Raw genomic sequence first — 17,675 nt, 5'->3', positions numbered from 1 at the left:
TCAAATGTATTTACACTACCGTTCAAAAGTTTGGGGTCACTTAGAAATGTTCTTATTTTTGAAAGAAAAGCAGTTTTTTTTTCAATTTAGCTAACATTAAATGCATCAAAAATACACTCTATACCAGGTGTACTCAACAAAATTTGTCCGCGGTCCAATTTTGGCAGATACCTGTGACCCGAGGTCCGGTGCGACGGGGGTGGGTGGTGAACGTACGTTGTTGAGCCGGGGGGGGGTTAGGGGGGGTGTTGGCGGCAAACGTAAGTTGTTGAGCGGGGGTGGCGAACGTAACACTCGTGACGGAGTGTTTTTTCAATAGCCCTGAAGTAAATGCTCCGGTTTTGTTTTGGTCCGTATCCAGTTAATCAGGAATGAGATTGGGTCCGGACCCCTAACCCGCCAATTGAGTACCCCTGCTCTATACATTATTAATGTGGTAAATGACTATTCTAGCTGTAAACATCTGGTTTTTAATGCAATATTTACATAGATGTATGGAGACCCATTTCCAACAACCATCACTCCAGTGTTCTAATGGTACATTGTGTTTGCTAACTCTGTAAGGAGGCTATTGGATATTTAGAAAACCCTTGAAAACCGTTGTGCAAGTAGGTTAGCACAGCTGAAAACAGTTTTGCTGATTAGAGAAGCTATAAAACTGACCTTCCTTTGAGCTAGTTGAGAATCTGGAGCATTACAATTGTTGGTTCGATTAAACTCACAAAATAGCCAGAAAAAAACAACTTTCAATTGAAACTCGACAGTCTATTCTTGTTCTGAGAAATGAAGTCTATTCCATGCGAGACATTGCCAAGAAACTGAAGATTTCCTACAATGGTGTGTACTACTCCCTTCAGAGGAGAGCACAGACAGGCTCTAACCAGAGTAGAAGGAGAAGTGGAAGGCCCCGCTACACAACTGAGCAAGAAGACAAGTACATTAGAGTCTCCAGTTTGAGAAATCGACGCCTCACAGGTCCTCAACTGGCAGCTTCATTAAATAGTACCCGCAAAACGCCAGTGTCAACGTCTACAGTGAAGAGGTGACTCCGGGATGCTGGCCTTCAGGGCAGAGTGGCAAAGAAAAAGCCATATCTGAGACTGGCTAATAAAAGAAAAAGATTAATATGGGCAAAAGAACACAGACATTGGACAGAGGTAGATTGGAAAAAAGTGTTATGGACAGATGAATCAAAGTTTGAGGTGTTTGGATCACACAGACAAACATTTGTGAGACGCAGAACAACTGAAAAGATGCTGGAAGAGTGCCTGACACCATCTGTCAAACATGGTGGAGGTAATGTGATGGTCTAATTGCTTTGGTGCTGGTAAAGTGGGAGATTTGAACAAGGTAAAAGGGATTTTGAATAAGGAAGGCTATCACTCCATTTTGCAACACCATGCCATACCCTGTGGACAGCGCTTGATTGGAGCCAATTTCATCCTGCAACAGGACAATGACCCAAAGCACACCTCCAAGTTATGCACAAACTATTTAGAGGAGAAGCAGGCAGCTGGTGATTTATCGGTAATGGAGTGGCCAGCGCAGTCATCAGATCTCAACCCCATTGAGCTGTTGTGGGAGCAGCTTGACCATATGGTACGAAAAAAGTGCCCATCAACCCAATCAAACTTGTGGGAGCGGCTTCTGGAAGCATGGGGTGAAATTTCTCCAGATTACCTCAGCAAATTAACAGCTAGAATGCCAAAGGTCTGCACTGATGTAATTGCTGCTAAGGGAGCATTCTTTGACGAAAGCAAAGTTTAAAGTAGAAAATTATTTTAAATAAAAAAAAACATTATTTCTACCATGTCAATGTCTGGACTATATTTTTATTCATTTTGCAACTCATTTGATAAATAAAAGTATGAGATTTCAGGGAAAACACAAAATTGTCTAGGTGACCCCAAACTTTTGAACGGTAGTGTATATAGCACTTTTTACAACACATGTTGTCACAAAGCAGCTTTACAATCGTATGGGTCCAGATCCCTAATGAGCAAGCCAAAGGCGACAGTGGCAAATAAAAACTCCCTATGATGGTGGGGATTAGGAAGAAACCTCGGGAGGACCAAGTTCCACACTGTGTGCCTAAAAACTGGTGCAGCTTCATTTCTGAGTATGAGAGAGACATTGTTTGAGCATGCGTTATTTTAATCTGTGTTATAAACACACACACACACACACACACACTTACTGTTTCCCTCTTTCTTACACCTACACACATTCTCTCTCACTCGCTCATTCTTATTTTACACACACTCACTTTATCACTTGGTTATTATCTCTCACTCTCACACACATATTCTTGTTTCCATGTCATATGTGTTGACTGCCTGAGGAGTTTTTCTTTCTTCTCTCTGTAGGCTGGAATTCTGCAGTATTACAGAGGAAGGCTGTGCTGCTCTGTGTTCAGCTCTGAGATCAAACCCCTCATCACACCTGAGAGAGCTGAATCTGAACCACAATAAACCAGGAGACACAGGAGTGAAGCAGCTCTCTGCTCTACTGGAGGATCCACACTGTACACTGGAGAAGCTACAGTAGGTTACTGGCTTTCTGTCTCTTTATTAACACACACATACATTTCTCTCTTTTACTCTCTCTCTCTCACACACACACACACACAAACACACACACAGAAAGCAACACATGAAACAAACACACTCTAGAAATGAGAGGTATATACCAGATACCAAGGAGTACCAAGTCACAGGGGAACCTAATTATGAAGGCGGAGAACTTAAACAAGGGCCATACGTATCAGAACAAAAACAAAAGGTGCATGAAACAAAAAATCAGGAATTAAAGCAAACCAAGCAGAAAACCATGGAAATTAACCCTGATGAGATCCGGGCGTGGTCTACCTTCTTGGGGTCCAGCTGGGCGTGGGGGACCCATTGCATTTTTTGTTAAAATAATCAGCAGATTTAGCCCAATTGCAAGTAAAATAAACAATACATATGTTAAATTAGTTTGCTCTCATTTATTTATTAGTTACTTTTTTATTAAAATGTAACACAATAAGGAAATGAATCATAAATCATGCTGGCTGACAGGCTGGTCCTATGGCTAGCTGCTGACAGGCTGGTGCTAACGGAGCTGGCTGCTGCTCATCCTCCTTTTCATTATCACTATCAGACTCTGATATTTCAGAAATGTGATCCTGAAATTTCTTCTTCTGAATCACCATCAAAATCCTCTGTCTCTTCCAATAGCAGCTGTAAGGCAGTCTGAACTGAGAATCGCTTTGCCATCTTTTATAGCATTTTTAGCATTTTTAGCATTTATAGCATCATGTCCCCATGATTGGATGAAACACACACTCACACACACATAGACACACACACACACACACACACACACACACACACACACACACACACACACACACAGGTCCAGAGAGGAGGGAGGGATAATGAGGGCTGAGAGAAAAGATGCTTCTTTCAGATCTCACCCCTTTGTCTCTATAGAGATTCTTCGTCTGCTGTCTGACAATATGCAATCAACCCCTGATGTGACAACCATCAAAAGTGTTGATGGTTGCTCACCTTTGCATGCCAAACTCCTCTGTCCTTTGTTTGTATATCCTTTAAAGTCATACAGACGACTATCAACTACCCAACCCAATGTTGATTGCCCACTTTGACTAGCCCAGGGCCCAGTGGACCCTGGACCCTGTATGTAATACAAATGTGAAGGGGGGGGTACGGGGGGGTGGTCATTGAAAATATTTTCTGATTTATGTTGCTCACAGAAAATGAGCCAAGGACCAATGAATCTCAGTTTGAAAAAAAAAAAATTGTAGAATTTTTTTAAGCTGATTTTTTAAAAATGGGTCCCACAGACCCTTGGACCATATAAGGGTTAACACCAGGGTGAGGTCAACTGTAACACACTTTCTCTGTCTCGCTCTTTTTCTCTCTCTATCTTTGTCACTCAGACAGACACAACATGCACACACACACCCGCTCCCAGTCAATATTACCTCTCTTTATCGCACACTACCTCAATCTCTCTCTTTATATGCACACACAATTACTGCATGTCTAGAATGCATTTTATCACTGTGAATGTGTGTATTTGCAGGTTATCTCACTGCTGTACTCCAGAGGAAGGTTGTGCTGCTCTGTGTTCAGCTCTGAGGTCAAACCCCTCATCACAGCTGAGAGAGCTGAATCTGAACTCCAATAATCCAGGAGACTCAGGAGTGAAGCAGCTCTCTGCTCTACTGGAGGGTCCATACTGTAAACTGGAGAAACTACAGTGAGTCTTTTTTTCATACTGCATAAAAAGTGTTATTTGTCATTGTGTTTAGAAGTCTTGGGTAGTCTGTTGGCTCTGACTGGCACCTTTAGTATAACTCAAGATTATCCTCTAAATAAAAATTCACACGCATCTGACTAGTTGAGTAATGTCACCCAATACCTAATTACTGCATCTCATTCACAAACACATCTGTGCATGTATGTGTGTATATGTGTGGAAGAGCCATTTTGTCTGTGTGCGGAGCTGTAAGTAAGTATACATTTTCAATTTTCCTCTACAGTCTGTCTGACTCCAGTATTACAGAGGAAGGCTGTGTTGCTCTGTGTTCAGCTCTGAGGTCAAACCCCTCATCACACTTGAGAGAGCTGAATCTGAACCACAATAAACCAGGAGACTCAGGAGTGAAGCAGCTCTCTGCTCTACTGGAGGATCCACACTGTAAACTGGAGAAACTACAGTGAGTTACTGACTTACTGACTGTTTATATTATTGGTGGAATTGGTGTTGGCATACATTTACCTTTATCTGATAATAACTATCAGCTCATCTGGCCCACTATAGCTATAACCATGAAGCCAGTGGTTACACAATTAACCAGATTTATTCCTTGACCAGCAAAATGAAAATCAATATAACTATTCTAAATTAAAGTAACACATGATAATACTCAATGGAAACACAGAACGATACAGGTTGCCTCAAGATGAATGAAAAGAGCAATATCACGATCCATTGAAGAAGAACAAGAAGAAGAAGAAGAAGAAGAAGAGACACCAAATCCTTTCCCTTTAAGACCCAGCATATCAAAGGGACAGCAGTAATCAAAACTAGTTTAACCAATGGGAATCAGGTTGATGGCCTAGTGCAGGGATGGGCAACTGGTGGCCCGCGGGCTGCACACGGCCCTCGTCCTCACTCAGTGCGGCCTGCAAATAGATCAATAATAATTTAATAATTTAAAGAAAAAACCCTGATAGAGCAGGACTTTTTTGTTCTTGTCACGTAGGGCTACGCCCCCCTCTCCCGTGTCGGTGTTGTTCCTTGCCCGGTTATCCCGCCCTGCGTGTCTGTTGCCCTGGTTTCCCTCTGTCTGCCATGCCCGTGTCGTCATTGTGTTCAGTTGTGTCTAGTTTAGTCCTGTGTACTTGTATCTTTGTGTTTCGCCCGTTGTCGGTTATTTGTGGTTTGTTCGGTTTTGTGGATTATCTGTCATCGCTGTTCTGGTATTTTCCGTGTCTGTTGTGTTTCTCCGTTGTGAATGGCTCTCCTGTTACGACTCCTGTCTGTCCTGTTGACCACTTGGACGGCTCTCCCGTTTTGACCCGTGCCTGTACAAACGACTTCACCTATGGAATTCCCCTTATTAAATCTCGCTCTTCTCAGCGTTTATCCATTTCTAGCACCTAACTGTGACCTCCAGGGAAAAAAAAATCACCATTTGTTGCCCACATGGTTTTACACAGGAACACCAGATCCTTCATCCCCAAAAGGAACATCACATCCTGCCACCCCTACACATGCACACACAATCACAGTATTACCGTATTGTCCGGACTATAAGCCGCTACTATATCCCCACGATTTGAGCGGCTTATACAGAGGTGCGGCTTTTCTGTAGATTTTTCTTCACCCGTCAGGGGGCGGAGCAGATAGTGAATCAGGTGGTAGGTCAAAATTGTAAACCAAAGAAGAAAGTGCTCATTTTCATTTAGCACATGCAACCAGCAGGCACGACGGATACATTTTTTCAAACCAACATGTGTTGTGCCAAATTCCGAGTCCCCTTGTTTGCACACGCATAAAGATGCTACAGATGATATTCGGGAGTTACAGTGATTATAACTTAGCTCATTGAGCACTCTAGTTTTGTCCTAACTAGATATTTAGACATAATACTGCAGTAATACTGCAAAGTCGTGGTCAGAGGTGAACTTTGGTATAGCCAGTGAAAAAATTGATTTTCCGATTCAGAATCGATTCGCATATGATGATCTGATAATAGATTCGTACGTCCAAAGATCGATTTTTTTGTGAACTTTTAACCCCGCCTCGTCACTGAATTCACGCAGGCGTGCTCAGTCTAACTAACAAAACAACATGGCGTCGGACAATGACGACGATAGTCAAATCGGCAATCTAAAAACAGAAGGACAGTTTATCCAGTGTCAGTGATTATTTACAGTTAGTCCGTGTCACTGACCGTTTACCCAGTGTTTTTACAGTTTAAAAAAGTTTAAAATGTTCTTGTAACGTTGGGCGCAAGGCGATGGACGAGACAGAATCCTTTACACTTTCCAAATCGTTACGTTTATTACATTTACCGAAGCGCATACAGCACACATAAAACACGTTTACATAGAACATGTGTGACTCAAACAACGATGAGCACAGGACGCTGCGCGAACGCACATTAAATAGACAAACCACACAAACCCCACGTGATGACGAGACGAGCCACAGGTGAGACGAACGAACACAACACGTAACCGCACCCACGGATATCCACAGACACAGACGAGTAGACGTAGACACACGCGCAAAAGGGAGGGGTCGGGGACCGCAATGTAAGAGATCTGTTCTTATATTCGCACTTTAAAGAAAAATACACGTTTACATTTTATACTTTCAGTTTATTAAGTGTGAGCACTTTTAAAATATAAATGCATTTGGTAGTAACAGCTTTTGGGTGAATTCTTAATTATTTCATTCATAATAATAATGCACTGGTTAGTGTCCCAGTAGGAGTCCACTGTTGCAGATATAGACACCTCAAAGATGTCCTCTGTTTATTGTCCTGGATTACCTTTCTTGAAGGTAGATTTATGACTACCCTTTTCACCAGTCTTCCAGCAATCAGTAACTAACAACTACCAGTAACTATTTGCTGATTAATATCGATAAAATACTAGTTTTAACATGTTGCTTCTGTACACAGTCAGAAAACAGCTCAAATATTTTTTTTATAAAACTAAACCCCGAATTGGATCGAATCAGATCAAATCGATTAAATCGATTCTTAATCTTCAGAATCGGATCAATTCTTGGAATTTGAATCAATACCCAGCCCTTGCCAGTGTGTATTTTATTTAAAATAATTAACACCCTTCAGCCAGTGTGGCTTTGGACATAGATAATGCTATGCCGTTTGCTGTGATGGATAATTAAAGTCTAGCTCTTATTTATGCAAAGAAACATACATACATCGACAGTATAATCTGTAGCATCTTTATGCGCGGATAAACGAGGGGAGTCGGAATTTGACACAACACCGACTGAAAGCCAAAACTGTCGCACATGAAATGCTACAGGCACCATTCAGAAACTGATCAGTTCTGTTAAATGTACAGTGAGTCCCCGCTTAACGACGGGGTTAGAGACTGAAAAGTCTGTCGTAAAGCGGTTCTCTTCGTTAAGCGTGTCATGGAAAATTTCTCAACATGGATGAGGACTGAGACGTGGTTGAAATGATAAATTTATTACAAAAATATAAATATATAAATAGGACAAAGACAAGACAGACCCAGACATGAGAGTCTCATTCAAGCATGACAACTCTGAAGGCAGGGGGGCAGTCCCCCTGCTTATATACAATCTTAAACACAATTCAGCAGTTCTAACAGCAGGTTATCTTTAGCACAGCATGTTTCAAAACACAGGCGCCCAGCAGGCTACTTTGTCTCACATATGTGTATCTCCTAATATGGACTTCCCAAGGTTTAGCGGAAGAAACTGATGTATCAGTTGAACACAGAGAAAGCTAAATGACCCAAGTATTAGTAGCCTAGTGACTACCATTTAACAGAGTGCTCTTAACCTCAGCACTCTCCCTGACCTGGGTCACGCATAGCACACACATGCATAATATGAACTAAACATGGTTACACTTTTAACGTTTGCGACGGGCAGGCATGACGCAAGTGCAGATAATTTAGGGCTTTTAACGAAAGAGAGTAACAAATCTGACTAAGACACAGAAGGCAGAGAGAGCAATGCAAACGAATGGGGAGAGGACATCAACAAAAACGGGTAAGCTAAACAACCGGGAACATGAACACATGAGAACATACAAACTAACGAACCGAACACATGAGCAGCAAAGAATACTGGGGCAACAAGATTCACAAGAAACACTGAAGCACAACAGTATAACTAATCAAACAGACAGCGAGAACAAACCACAAAGGACTACCAAAGACGGGAACATACACAAGGAAAACACAAGTGCAAGACACTGGGAAGCAAAACCAACAAACAGAGATTAGGGACGAAACCAAAGGGAGAACACGAGTCGTGGGAAGAACTGGTCTATAAGAGAAAGGGAACAGAGGAGACGCGAGGGATTACCATACAGGGAATGACCGACACGGAAGAGAAACACCAGGGGGTTTATATACACAGAACAAGACGGTGAAACGAGACTCAGGTGTGTGGGTACTAACGATGAGGGCGTGACAGACAGACGGAGGAACGAATGGGAGCGGGGAGCTAGGCGGGACCAGGGAGGAGCCAGGCTACTGGCTGAACACAAAGCAACATTAAAATTGGTCAGGTAAATGTTCCTTTCCCTGTTTTTGAGGGATGTTTCTTTATACTACCACATATCGTTACGGACAACACTGCAAAAAATGACTTGACGCTGCAAAAAATGACGCTCTCACAGGGTCGAGAGCTACGGTCAGACGCAAAAGTATAACTGAACCGAGAAGAAAGCAAATATATATATATATATATATATATATATATATATATATATATATATATATATATATATATATATATATATATTTTACTAGGGAAAATTAAAAACTAATCTGATTACTGGACTGGAAATAGTAGCGCGTTATATTACTCGTTACCGAATAAAGTGGTAAGATTAGAGTAACGCGTTACTAAGTAACGCGGTACTGACATCACTGGTTAGGAAAGATTGTGTCGGCTAATATTTATCTGAGAGCCAGATGCAGTCATCAAAAGAGCCACATCTGACTCATGAGCCATAGGTTCCCGACCCCTAGTATATATAGAGTATGCAGTTTCTTTATGACTTCCAATTTCCATGTTATTTTTATTGACTCAAAGCTCAGACAAATAGTATTGATGAGATCATACATTTTTTTCAGTGAGAAAATTAAGCACATTAGAGATCAGTCTGTGGGATCAGGCAGTTATATTGAGTCCAAAACAACCATTCTAACCAAGGCACTAGACACATTAATAATCAAGAGCCTATACTAATATATTTGATGCTACACTCTAAATCTTCAACCTGCTTTCTAGATTCACTGCTCATGGTTTCTCAAAAGATTCTGACTGAAATAATTAATCCTTAATTAAGATAAGATAAGATAAACCTTTATTGATCCCACGAATAGGAAATTCAGTTTCCCCAGGACCCCGGGTGTAAAGCACCGAGAACCTAGAGTGGCCACGCTTCGGGCGCCGCTGTACAGATTAGGGAGAAACATAGGGATATAAACATTAGGAGGAGACAAAAAAATATGACCATAGATTATTCTCACGAACAGGAAAACAGTCTGTGTGCATGGAAAAAAATCCCCATAGCACATACAAGCATTGATAACACAGACAGTAAGCAGTGAGAGGCGTGATTCATCCAGATGGGGAGGGGGAGCCAGTAGCCTGGCTCACAGTTTTTGTGTCAAAGTTCGCAGTGGAAGGCGAGAGCCATCTCTGACAGTCTCTGTGTGGGGGTAGGAGCAGGTAACCAAGACGATGACCTTCTGGGAGAAATTTGTTTGAGCGCCAATGCAGATAAGAACAATGAGGAATTTAGCAAGGAGCTCATCCTTGCGCGTTTGAGCACACAAACTTCTCTTTAAGGCAGCGGTCTTATCTTGTTTTCCAAAAGATTCTGACTGAAATAATTGATCCTTAACTAAACTTTATAAACTGATAAACAAAATCAGTTATTAAATTCTTCTAGATCTTTCTGCAGCCTTTGACACGGTCAAACACAAAATCCTCCTCTCTGTTCTTTCTAGCCTCGGTGTGACTGGCTATGCTTGGAAATGGTTCCAGTCATATCTTGAAAACTGTTCCTATCAGGTAACATGGAGAGGATCTACATCCAATCCATGTAAACTTTCCACTGGAGTCCCCCAAGGCTCGGTCCTAGGCCCTCTTCTCTTCTCTTTATATACTCGTTCCCTTGGTGACATTATTTTGTCTCATGGTTTCTCTTATCATTGCTATGCTGATGACACCCAGTTAATTCTTTCCTTCCCTCATTCTGACACCCAGGTTTCTATGCGTATCTTGGCATGCTTAGCAGATATTGCCTCATGTATAACTGCTCAACACTTGAAACTCAACCCTAGCAAAACTGAGCTTCTGTACATTCCAGGAACCCCAAACCCACACAATGACCTCACAGTTTCCTTTGAGAACATCTTGTTAACACCATCAGAATCTGCTCGAAGCCTGGGTGTAACGTTGGACAACCAGTTGTCCTTCTCAACACATGTTTCAAAGCTGACCAGATCCTGCAGATTTCTCCTCTGCAACATACGGAGAATGCGACCCTTCCTTTCACAGGAAGCTACTCAAGTGCTTGTGCAGTCTCTAGTAATCTCTAAGCTGGACTACTGCAATTCCTTACTTGCAGGGCTTCCTCTATGGGTCATCAGACCTCTACAACTAATTCAGAATGATGCAGCATGACTGGTCTTCAATCTACCCAAGTTCTCACATGTGACTCCTCTGCTACGCTCTCTTCACTGGCTTCCAGTAGCAGCACACATCAGATATAAAACCTTGATGCTTGCTTACAAAGCCAAAAATGGACTGGCCCCTCCCTACATGATGTCCATGGTAAAAAGCAGATCTGTACAGCGAACACTCAGAACCTCAAGGTTGGCTCGACTTGAAACTCCATGCTTAAAGTCTCATGGAAGACAAAGCTTCAGACTATTCTCCATCCTGGCTCCAAGATGGTTGAAGGATCTTCCATTAGCTGCTAGAACCGCAGAGTCTATTGCTATCTTCAAGCGTAGACTAAAGACTCACCTGTTTGTTGAGTTCTTACCAGAACACTAACTCAGCTGATACCACTTGCCGTTGTTCTTAAATTGTATGTCTGTCTATGGTTATTTGTGCTTCTTGGCAAACGTCTAACTTGCAAAACACTAGGTAATTATATTGACTCCTGTAATGTAGTAGTAGTCTGACTCAATGATATCTTGAATTCTGGCCTATACCAGGGTATCTGCACATTTTTAAATCTCAAATTCAATGACTTTTAAGACCTTTTTAATACCTCTCACAAGAAAAAATAATACTATTTCTGGGGATGCAGGTGTGTTCCACATCGTTGACAGGGTGGCGAACGATGTGGTTGACGTTGACGTTGTTGAGGCTGTATACTCCAACGCTAGGAATCTAGCACTAGGACCCTGGAGCGGTTATTTTCTGCATTAGCGCTAGATTCGGCAAAGTTCACATCATGCCAGAACAACTGAACAACACACACTTAAAATAATTTAATGCCTCCCCTCATAAAATTCCAGACCTTTTAAGACATTTTTAGGCCTTGAATATGGAAAACTAAATTTAAGACATTTTAAGACTTTAAGGACCCGCGGGTACCCTGTATACGTACTATTACATTTGAAGGGCATTTGACGCCCTTATCCAGAGCGACTTACATTTTTATCTCCTTTTTATAAAAGTGAGCAATTGGGGGTTAAGGGCCTTGCTCAGGAACACCTGCCCTATTACCTAGGATGTATTCTGTGATCAGAAGCAAAGCACTTTGTAAGTCGCTCTGGATAAGAGCGTCTGCTAAATGCCATAAATGTAAATGTAAATTAGTGAACAGATAATAGTATAGATGGTAATATTTTACACTCCCCTTGTTCAGAGAGCAAGATTATTGGAGCTGACATTGAAGATCTTTCAAACTGTGTCTCTAAAAGATCGACTTGTTTGCCCAGTAGCAATGATGCGCTCTCTCCGTAACAAGTTAGATGAGCTACAAGCTAATATTCACCATCTGCACGAATATGGAACTGCGTCTATTCTCGCTTTTATGGGGACCTGGCTGAACAATAATGACTGTAGCAGGTCACTGCACATAGATAGGTCCGTGTCCCCCCCCCCATCCCCCCGTAATGCTGGATAGAGACGGAGACCTAACTGGGAAACATGGCGGGGGCGTTTGTTTGTATGGAAATACTAGTTGGTGCTCGACGGTCGTGGTGCGGGAGAAATTGTGCACCCCAGACATCGAACTCCTTGCCGTCTCTCTCCGCCCCTACTATCTCCCCAGGGAATTTTCACAGCTATTTTTTATTGTGGTCTACATTCATCCCAGAGCCAATGCTGACACCGCCACAGAACATATCACTAACTCTTTGAACAACCTGGAACGTATCTCCCCCGACACACCAAAATTTATACTGGGCAATTTCAACCACTGCTCCCCTGGTAAAGCACTCAAAGGGTTTCAGCAGTATACATGCACAACATGTATGGGGAAGACCTTGGATCAGTCCCAGACGCATACAGATCTGTCGCCCTCCCCCCTCTGGGCTCTGCTGACCACAACACCATCCTCCTAGTTCCAGCATATATTCCAACTATAAGAAGAGTTAAAAAAGTTGTTCGTAACATTAAACATTGGACCACAGACGGTATCTTAGCCCTTCAGGGATGCTTTGAATCCATAGACTGGAATAACCTCTTAACTCCCTCCAACAACATCGATGAACAAGCTGACACCATAACCTCATACATCTCTTTCTGTGTAGACCACATAATTCCCAAACAGTCACAATCTTCCCCAAAAATAAGCCCTGGATCACCAAAGAGCTCAAGGAAGTCCTCAACAAAAAGAAAAGGGTCTTCTTCACTGGCACCGAATCAGAAAAAAAAGAGGTCAACAAAGAAGCAAAACGAGCCATAAAAATTGCAAAAATAAAAAAAAATGGCTGCCGTCAACACCACCACTAATCATTGCTCCAACACCATCCAGATAGAGGGCAGCAGCCCTGCATCCCTCCCAAATGACTTCAATTGTTTCTACCCCAGATATGAAAAAGATAATTCGAGCCAATTGGAAGATATCAGGACTGCTCTCCAATCTAAGGAATGTGCATTCACCTTCAGTAAAGCTGAGGTGACTAGAGCCTTGAGAAGCACCAGAGAGTCAAGCTCACCTGGCCCAGATAGCTGGACCTGCGTGAAGCTGGCCCCCCCTCATACCCAAAATGCTGAAATAACACTGCAGTTCGTTTGTGCTGGGTTTGTGCCCGTTTGTGTTGCAAATATTTTCGTTTGTGCTATTAAGGCTTTTGAGTAATTTAAAAATGCATTTTCTGACCGGTGACGTCATGCAGCCCCCCCTCCACGTCCAAATTTCTCCAAAGTAGTCTCAGTTGTTTGTGCTACGTTTGTGCTCGTTTGTGCTGTTAAAATGAACGCTTCAATCACTTGCTTTGTAAAGTTACAGTCGTTTAATTTTTCACACGCGTGACATCACCAGCCCCCCCTCCACGTCCAAATCACTCCAAACTGGTCTCGTTCGTTTGTGCTACGTTTGTGCTCGTTTGTGCTGTTGAAATTAATGTTTGTGCTTTTATGGTTTTTTAAATATAACCGATTCTTTTTCATACGCGTGACGTCACCAGCCCCCCCTCCATGTCTAAATCACTCCAAACTGGTCTCGTTCGTTTGTGCTACGTTTGTGCTCGTTTGTGCTGTGAAAATTAACGTTTGTGCTTTTATGGTTTTTAAATTAGGCTATAACTGGATCTTTTTCATACGCGTGACGTCACCAGCCCCCCCTCCACGTCCAAATCACTCCAAACTGGTCTCGTTCGTTTGTGCTACGTTTGTGCTCGTTTGTGCTGTTGAAATTAACGTTTGTGCTTTTATGGTTTTTTAAATATAACCGATTCTTTTTCATACGCGTGACGTCACCAGCCCCCCCTCCATGTCCAAATCACTCCAAACTGGTCTCATTCGTTTGTGCTACGTTTGTGCTCGTTTGTGCTGTTGAAATTAACGTTTGTGCTTAATGACATGAGCGCACCTCTCACGTGTTTAACTATAGCTATACAACAGAATGGGCTGGATGATGTTGGACTACAGAACGGACAGGAGGTGAGGGGTAACAGAGAAGGCAGAGTTTCTGGATGACATCAAAGCTTCTGTTGAGAGATGTATGAGGATCTTAATGTTCCCTTATGCAGATCAACCACATCTTTGTCTAGAAGGCCTCTGTCCAGAAATCTTCAGAGGTGTTGTGGGCAGTGGAGAAGATCAGGAACTGTCCTCTTGCTTCATTGCTGAATTGACAGAGCAGCTCCAATGACCATGCTTTAATTAGGTTTAATTAAATGTTTTATGTTGACCTCTTGAAAGTTTCTGCAACATGCGAAGCAGGGCATCCACATTCAGGGACCACTCCTTCTCCTGGCCATCTATCTGTTTAGCTCAGTGCATTCACATTTAAACATTTGCATTTAACCATTTTACTAGTACCTTTATTATATTGCTATAATGCTCATTTATTTTCTTTTGTCGCTTACTGACCTTGGTTTTTTTTTTGTCTGAACCACCAAGAAACACCATCTCATGCAATTTATGTGGTGTATTGTTGATTGACAAAAAGTCTAAAATGTTGATTTATATGTACAGTACATTCAATGCATGGATACACAATGCAAACCATTTAAGGATACTGCTCTTTACTCACATTCAATAAAGAACTGTTCTTTTGCACATGCAAACACTCTTTGTATAATGTCTTGCTTGATAGCTGCCTTAAGACAAATACTGTATTACTGACACAAAAACATTGAACTGAATCTAAACGCCTTCATTATTTATTAACTTCACTAAAACAGTTAAGCAATGGCTAATCATTTCCTTGACGAATACATGAGTACATGAGTCAGAGGTAGGAAATAATGCATCTTATTTGACATGGACACTCAATATTGAAGTAATTCATCCAATGTTGTATGTTGTAATGTGATTAAATCATACATATTGCAGTAAGTTGTACTGTACTGCCATTCCCTTAAATGCAGGCACAGCTAAATGCAGGCACAGCTATGACTATCAAATACACAGAACATGAAATTATGGTTGTATTTAAATATCTACAGCTATGATTAAGTAATTGATCAGAAATAGCCTACAAATTTAGCATGTAATAAAACTAGCAAGCTATAAGTGAACTAGCCTTCCTAGCCAACTATTATGGAAAAACCTTTGAATGTATCAGTTTTGGAACTAACAGTGGGGCAACAATTTAGTTTGTCCAGTTGGTGGCAGTAGCGAACCAATACTCAGCCGTATGTAAAGACTAAGTAGATAAGGCTGCACATGAGAAGATTGATCGTGTTAACATAGTAAAAAACAGACATCTGAGAGATGGACCACACACAAAAAATTCAGAACAATAAGGTTTAATTTCTAACAGGAAAGAGAACAATAGCAATTGAACTGAAATGAATTCTGGAATAAAAAATTAATGGAACTAAATTCTTAACTTCACTAGATGCCAAAGCCAGAAATGATCTGTGAACAAAGTTTAAGTCGTGCATCACACCATGGAGACCATGACAATATGACATACCACAACTTGTCAGAATTGGCTCCTACCTGCCTCTGTGGACCGGTGTATGTGGAGGCCGAATTCAAAAATCTAAAACGTGGCCTCTTCAGGAACGAAAACCTGCCTACACACGTTCATCGTTTTGTGGGCAGACACCTAAATTACATTGAAGGGGAGATGCGGCTTTCCTCAGCCAAACACAACAAGCCAGACAGGGATGATGTTGGTTGCGACAAAGGCCTGGCAGTGGACACACCCAATCAGCCAACACTGGAAAACTGGAGGGGCCTGGCAGTACCCCCAAAAAAGAGGCCAACCTCCTATCTTATCCCACAGCCAGAGTGGCTACACACAGCTCCAAAGCAAACCAAAATTCAAATGGGACTTATGGAAATATGTGCAAGTCCATTAAGATTGGAAAAGAAACAGTAAGCCTGGACAACACGTGCGCATTTGACTCTTTCTGCTAATGTTCATGCTGCACTTTCTGCGACAGTGAAAATTTCAACAAGCACCTAACCACCACTGACAAGAGAAACACCCAGATATTTCAGCTGGTCACAACCATTGTGACAGATGGAGTACATTCTGAAGCCTACCGGCAGAGGGCAAGAATTTTGCACAACATCTTTGAGCACAACACATTAAGATCTGGAACACTGAAGATCAACGCAGCATGCAACATTGCCCAGATCATAACAAAAGCAATGGATCATTCCCCAAGTTTCATTACCAAGGCTCAGTGTGGGAACCCAGAATGCTCAAGAGCAATGGCCAGCTTCAGAGCATGTCTCCTTGCACCCTTAAACATACGGCACATAGAAACAGAGGGCATCAAGGGTCTTCAAGCAGCTCTTGAGGATGGAGTGCAGTTGCAGTATTCAGTTTGCCAGCGACCTGCAAAAGCAGCACAATCAATTACTGACGAGGCCTGCAATGGTGTGGTCACCCACAGCCACACTGCTGGGGCAGCACTGTCCATTGAAGTTGCTGCAGAGAAGGATTATGTGCTGCAAGTCTTCCCCATCAACCTCACCTGCAATGAGCCCTTCATTCTAAGGGGTGTTGTAGCATTCCGTCTGGTGCCTTACTGGGCAGCCCTCGGGCATTACGTCGCCTACTGCCGGAGGCCGTTCTCAGGGTGGCAATGCTTTGACGACCTCTCCAAGGGGGTTTCCACTGTGCCTGACAAGCACACAATTACATCACGTGTTTTTTACACGAAAGAGTAGGTTGGGAAAACAAGCAGCAGATTTTAGTTAAATTACATTACACTACACTTAGCTGACGTTTTTTTTTTTTATTCAAAGCCACTGAGTTATTTAGATACAATGTGGAATCCAAACTTGCAACCCTCTGACCTAAAAAAAAGTACATGTTCCATCAAATAACAAGACTTTCTACAGTAAAAATGGATTTAAGAAAAAAATGTTGTATGACTTGTGTTTTCACGTATTAATGTTTTTGAGTGCCCATCAAATAAGATGCATTATTTCCTACCTCTGATTCATGTATTCAGAAAATGATTAGCACTTTGCAGAAGTGCAGATACCTGCATGAGGGTTGTGTGTTTGTGTTTTTGCATCCCCACAGAAACAATGATTCACACAAAGATTCCCGTCATTCAATTTCATTATTGGAAGATCAATATTATTATAAATGTCATAAATATTACCTCTTAAATCTCTCAACAGAAGCTTTGATGTCATCCAGAAACTCTGCCTTCTCTGTTACCCCTCACCTCCTGTCCCTTCTGTAGTCCAACATCATCCAGCCCATTCTGTTGTATAGCTATAGTTAAACACGTGAGAGGTGCGCTCGT

General features: G+C 42.0%; 1 protein-coding gene across 1 annotated transcript in view; it reads left to right on the top strand.

Annotated features, from left to right (window-relative positions):
* Positions 1-17,675, top strand: part of LOC143481752 (NACHT, LRR and PYD domains-containing protein 3-like) — a 36,595-nt gene that overhangs the window by 10,517 nt on the left and 8,403 nt on the right. Inside the window, 3 exon segments of the mRNA XM_076979893.1 lie at positions 2,367-2,543; positions 4,090-4,266; positions 4,565-4,726. Coding sequence (XP_076836008.1) covers positions 2,367-2,543; positions 4,090-4,266; positions 4,565-4,726 — 516 coding nt within the window.

The sequence above is a fragment of the Brachyhypopomus gauderio genome, chromosome 18 (assembly GCF_052324685.1).
Source record: "Brachyhypopomus gauderio isolate BG-103 chromosome 18, BGAUD_0.2, whole genome shotgun sequence".
Lineage (NCBI taxonomy): Eukaryota > Metazoa > Chordata > Actinopteri > Gymnotiformes > Hypopomidae > Brachyhypopomus > Brachyhypopomus gauderio.
Note: the sequence above shows the minus strand (reverse complement) of the source record. Positions and strands in the feature narration are given on the sequence as shown.